The sequence below is a fragment of the Urocitellus parryii genome, chromosome 3 (genome assembly GCF_045843805.1).
Source record: "Urocitellus parryii isolate mUroPar1 chromosome 3, mUroPar1.hap1, whole genome shotgun sequence".
NCBI classification, from domain to species: Eukaryota; Metazoa; Chordata; class Mammalia; order Rodentia; family Sciuridae; genus Urocitellus; species Urocitellus parryii.
In genome coordinates this window covers 208,067,827-208,073,596 of record NC_135533.1, presented here as the reverse complement: position 1 = coordinate 208,073,596, position 5,770 = coordinate 208,067,827, and the positions used below count along the sequence as shown (strand labels likewise).

General features: G+C 44.9%; 1 protein-coding gene across 1 annotated transcript; it reads right to left on the bottom strand.

Annotated features, from left to right (window-relative positions):
- Positions 1-1,319: 1,319 nt before the first annotated feature.
- On the bottom strand, positions 1,320-2,249 carry LOC144253619 (olfactory receptor 7A40-like). The gene has a single exon (XM_077795885.1). It carries the CDS (start codon positions 2,247-2,249, stop codon positions 1,320-1,322), a length of 930 nt encoding a protein of 309 aa, XP_077652011.1.
- Positions 2,250-5,770: the final 3,521 nt, after the last annotated feature.

Below are 5,770 nucleotides of genomic sequence, written 5' to 3'. Positions count from 1 at the left end.
GGCACCTTCCCAGCTGCTCCCTCTCTGTCTGCTGGCTGGCATGAGATGAGCACTGACTCTCCACCAGGCATGTCTGCCATGATGACCTTTCTCACCTTGGGCCAGAGCCATGGACTCAATCTCTGGAACCAGGAGCCAAAACACTTTCCTTCCTCTAAATTGTTCTTGGGTATTTTGGCTACAGATATGCAGAGTTGACTAGTGCACATCACCACCCGCGGCCTCTAACCAGTAAGACCTCAAGTCTGAGAGTATCAGCCAAGGTTAGCAGAGTGTCCTCGGTTGACTCTTACCTGACAACAAACCTTGAAAGGAACTGGAGGCATGTGAAGAGATGGAAAAGACCAGAAGATAAGGAGTGATATTGGCCAAATCATTACATTGTGTTCAGCTACAAACATGTGATGACAAATCCCATCACAATTCGCAACTATAATGTTGCAAATAAAAAAAATTTTAAAATGTTTGGGGGGGGGAAGGCCAGAAGATTTCCCAACATACACACCAATATGAACAAAACTACAAGCATTATTTTTAAATCATTTATTTTGGGATAATGTTTGTGATGGCAAAGGCTTGATACCATAACCAGTGCGAGCAGAATGGAAACAGTCAGAATAACCTGATACATTTCTATTTACCATTTGCTCTGATATTTAAAAGCAATAATCCTGACTACCTTGTTGTTCATATTTATTTCAGATAATGGTATCCATAAATGACCATGGTGAGTTTCCAGGAAACCTGGAGACAGAGTACATTATGTTTCATCAGGACGACCACTGAGGCATGAATACTCATTCCCAGAAGCACTCCTGGGCAGCAGACAAACTCTGGTGCATGCCTTTCTCACATGGTCAAGTGTAAAACCACCACTCAGTGGACCTCTACATATTAAGGAAGAGCAGTTAATGTAGCAACACAGAAAGGAAGAAAAAAAAAAAAACAGAAAATGGAAAAACTGTGGTCTCAGATTTCCTCCTTCATAAAATAAAGGAAACAGCCTCAGTGGGTTATATTCCACAGGACACTGCAGCTCATCAGAATATCAGACTCACGGAAATCTGCAAATCTCTTCTGATCTGAGATGGAAAGAATTGAGAATTTAGGTCTGAAAAGGTAGAAAATGTTGGCAATCAGAGAGAAAATGATACTTCCTAATGAGCTTCCTTAAATATTAACACAGTTGAGATTAAAAGGAACTCCAGGAAATTAACAGGAGGCACAAGGTCTACTTCATGGTCTGGATAAAGAACTGCAGGGTCTGGTCCAGGGTCTCTGAGGCCCGTGTCCACAGGCACAACTTGGAAATGTCTCCTCTATGGCTTCCCTTGGAAGAGTCTCCTCAGGGCTCCCATGATGTCCTTGTTCCTCAGACTGTAGATGAAGGGGTTCAGCATGGGGGTGACCACGCTGTACATCACCGAGGCTCTTGCTGTGGATTGTGAGTTCTGAGTAATGGAAGAGCTGAGGTACACCCCCAGGAGTGTAGAGTAGAACAGGGAGACCACAGAGAGGTGAGATGCACAGGTGGAGAAGGCTTTGTACTTGCCCTGAGCTGAGGAGATGGCACGGATGGAGGACACGATCTTGGAGTAGGAGTACAGGACCCCAACTAGAGGGCCACCTCCCAGCAAGACAGCTCCAAAATACATCACCATGTCAATGGAAAAGGTGTCAGAACAGGCAAGTAGGACCAGCTGGTTGAGTTCACATACAAAGTGTGGGATCTCCAGGTCTGTGCAGAAGGACAGCCCCAAGGCCATTAAGATGTCTATTAAGGAGTTCAGAGCAGTCAAGGCCCAGCAAGCCAGCACCAGCAGTCCACAGAGCCGGCGGTTCATGATGACCATGTAGTGCAAGGGGTGACAGATGGCCACATACCAGTCATAGGCCATCACCGCCAGGAGGAAGTTATCCAAAACACCAAAGAATATGAAAAAGTATATCTGAATGATGCATCCATTATAGGTGATAACCTTGCTCTGGGTCTGGATGTTCACCAGCATCTTGGGGATGCTCGTTGTGGTGAAGCAGATGTCTGCAAAGGACAGGTTGATGAGGAAGAAGTACATGGGCGTGTGCAGGTGGGAGTCTGAGATGGTGGCCACGATGATGAGCAGGTTCCCCAGCACCGTGACCAGGTACATAAACAGAAACAGCCCAAAGAGGAAGGGTTGCAATGTGGGATCCTCTGAAATTCCCAGAAGAAGAAATTTTGTAATGCGTGTGTCATTACCTGGCTCCATTTATTTAATGTGACTAATGAAAAAAAAATACAGAGAAATCATTTGACACAATTAGGCAGTACTAACCTGAAGGAAGGGGATCTTTGAAGTGTACAATCAAGACTAACTGCTATGCTTTGTTCCTCTTTAGGGGATCCCCTGGCCACCTTCAATTTGGAGTTGCTGTCTCACTGTCTCGGTCTTTCCCCAAGAGAACCTTCATTACAGATCACTAAAGATTAACTCTTTCTTGTGTTTGAGGAATATCAGTTAGTGACAATGGTGGTCCAGGCACTGTCTAGGCAAGGATAGGTCACTGCCATCAAACTGAGCGTCCCTGCAATCCAGTGAGGGGGAAATAATGGAAGGAAGTCAGAGCAAATACTCGTAGGGGAAACAGTAATCCTTCCACATTCTGATGAAGGTCAGTGCACTGAAGCTCCTAAGGAGCAAGGGCCGCAGGAGTGTCATTTCCTTCTGGGTGTTCAGACAAGATCAGCCCTTAGGTGACACAGCATGTAACCCCACCAGAAGGACAGGGAGGGGGCCACAGAGTCACCTGCAGACACGTGTGTCTAGGCAGAATGGAGGATGGTCAGTGCAGAGGGTCTGAGGAAGGGGCTTGTTCCTGATGTTCAAGTTCAACCAGGAAGCCAGAGTGGCAGGAGGATCAGCAAGAGGGAGGGGGACGTGAGCTGGTGTCCCAGGGTGACAAGGCACAGATTCCCCCTTGAGGAGCCTCCTGGGCTTTCTGTGAATGGGCAGCACCTTGTTTATTTCTCTCAGTGGCCTTATGCTAGGGGTTGTGTGTTATGAGTCGCCTTCTGGAATACTCTCAGCTCAGGTCTCCTTTCTCTAAAAACCCTAAAGTCAAGAGCAAACACACAGGTACACACACACACACACACACACAACTTAAAAACATGCTGCAGTCCACGGCCTTCTGGGCCCATGTCTGCCCTGTACTTCTCCCTTTAGTCACACTATTTAAAATGAAAGGATGACAGGGAAGACTCAACAGCAAATTATTTTTCCTCAACAAAGGAAAAGACAGTCCTCAGAGCTCTCACTCTGCCACACACATTTACACGTGGGTTCCCATTTGGAAACGTGATTTTGCACTCAGCATTCAAGGAAACAAAAAGAAATTCTGCTCCATAAAAACAAAGAGAGGAATCAAGTGGCTCTCAGGATAAAAACAGTCTATTAAACTCAGGTGTATCTGAAATTTTGTTAGAAAGAGCTTCTTGTTCCCGGCTGCATCTCAACTCCAGTTACATTCCAAGGAGAATCAGCAAAGGTAATTGGAAATCAAACACACATTTATCAAAGGATAGACATAAGTCTACTTGGTGCTGACACACACGTAGAATGTCCATATTTAAAAAAAAAACAAAGGAAGAATAAATTTAAAAAATTAATATACAAAACAACAACACAAATGGATATTTTATATGAAAAATTAGAAAACCTGTGTTTCCTGCACACTCAATGTTGACTTGAGTAACTGTGTTTACTTGTTAATTGACACACATGACCCTACATATAAAGCCTCCACTCCCTCTTCCACTAGGGCTGCCTTTGTCACCACTTTATTGTCAACAAGGACCCTGCATTGCTGAGCTCACTGTTCACTTCCTTTTTCAACATGGTAAAAAAAAATACATGAGTGAATTAACGAAATAATTCAACAACCAACCACAGCAACCTCCCAGCTCTGGGCAAGGCTGGATTGGCACTTGGGTGAACCTGGGCTCATGCTCTTGGCTGCCAGCCTCTCAGAAGCCTTTCTGCAGCACCCGCTGGGCTCTCAGGCTCACCTGGATGGGTTTCTGGAACGAAGTCCAAGTTCCTCCCTGGACGGTTGACAACGGACACTGAAGTGGCACTGCCAGGCAAGACTGCAGGAAGGGGTCAAGGCTTGGATTCCAAAGCAGGTGTAGAGCTCTAAAGCAAGGACGCCCACTCCACCCAGACCATGGCCGCACACATGCTGGGGGACAGGGGCAGGAAGACAAGCACTCCCTGTGTGTCTCCTCATGAGGCACACTTCCCTCTTGTTATTCCAATACTCAGACATCATTTCCCTGTGGGGCTTTTCTCTGCACCAAAAGCAATTTATTTTTTACCGATTCTCTGTTCCCAAGATGACTAATTAAGTGCCAGGTGAATTAGTCATTATTACTTTTATCCAAGAACTATTCTGCCTTCTATATATCAAACCTCCCAAACCTTCCCCAATCCTGACAAAGTTTTTTTCCTAAGTCTAAGACTGGGAAACCTACTTCACCGGGTCCCCTTGAGTCCCCGTGGGCTTGAGCCCCATCTCCAGGAAATTGACTGTTCCTCTATTCAACCATGGATGAACTCTGATCTCTGAATACAGAATCAGGCTACTACAACCCTTGGCTTCATGAGACTTTTTCCACAACAACAAACAAACAAAAGATATGCTTATAACACAAGCTGAAAGTTGTCATGTGGTCATGTATTCATAAAAATTTTATAATTTAAAGAGAGAAATTTAGATCCTTTTATGCACATTGCCCTGAGATTAGCAGTGTGTAATAATTCCCTCATTTAGTTTTTATAAAAGCCCATTCTCTGTGGTCTGTATTGTGAACCTTGTCCTACATTCAAACCCATTGGGTCTCAGAATGGTTAAGTGGTCTGCCCCGTTGGGCCCAATGGGCGTTCCAATCTCCATGCAGGAGGACTCAGAAATGTGCAGTCTCTAACAGAATGAAAACACCGTGAATGCTGTGTTCCATGTACCTGGAACATAGTAGGTGCTCAATAGACACTTGCTGAATGAATTAATCCATAGATCATTTGATAGAGCAAGTGGTGTGAGAGGTTAGTGGGAAATGCTGCTGAATACTGAGGAAGGTGGATGAGTGAGAATTCACTCTGATGGGAAAGAAGGCAGAAGGCTTACAAGTGTGGGGGAAAGGGTTGGGGACAGAAAATAAAGGAAGTCTATAAATGCAGAGATAGGGAATGTGCCAGCAATGACAAGGGGTCCTGAGAGGGTGATTGCTCAGTTGTTCTTGCCATAGTGAGTCGCCATGTTGGGAGAGGCCCCAATGGCTACAGACCAAGGACAATTCCTGGTGCTGAAAGTGACCTTGTCCAATAACCAGTCAGATAACGGGAGCTAGTTCTACCAAGGCAAAAACAGAATTCTGCCAATTTCCTGCATGAGCCCAGAAGAGACTCCTGAGCTCCCGCTGAGAACATAGCCTGACCAGAGGTTTGATTTGGCCAATGTGTGAAAAGCCCTGAGCAGACAAAGCTGTCATGTATACCTAAATTCATCTGGAAATGGGCACTCGGGTTGATTTCATATCTTAACTATTGTGAAAATCCTAAAACAAACATGGGAATGCAGATATCTCTTCAACATACTCATTTCCTTCCCAGAGGATTTAATTGCAGAATCAGATAGTTCTATCTTTAGATGTTTGAGGAAACTCCCTACTGTTCCCCACAATGATTGTATTAATTTACATTCCACCAACAATGTGCAAGAGTTCCTCTTT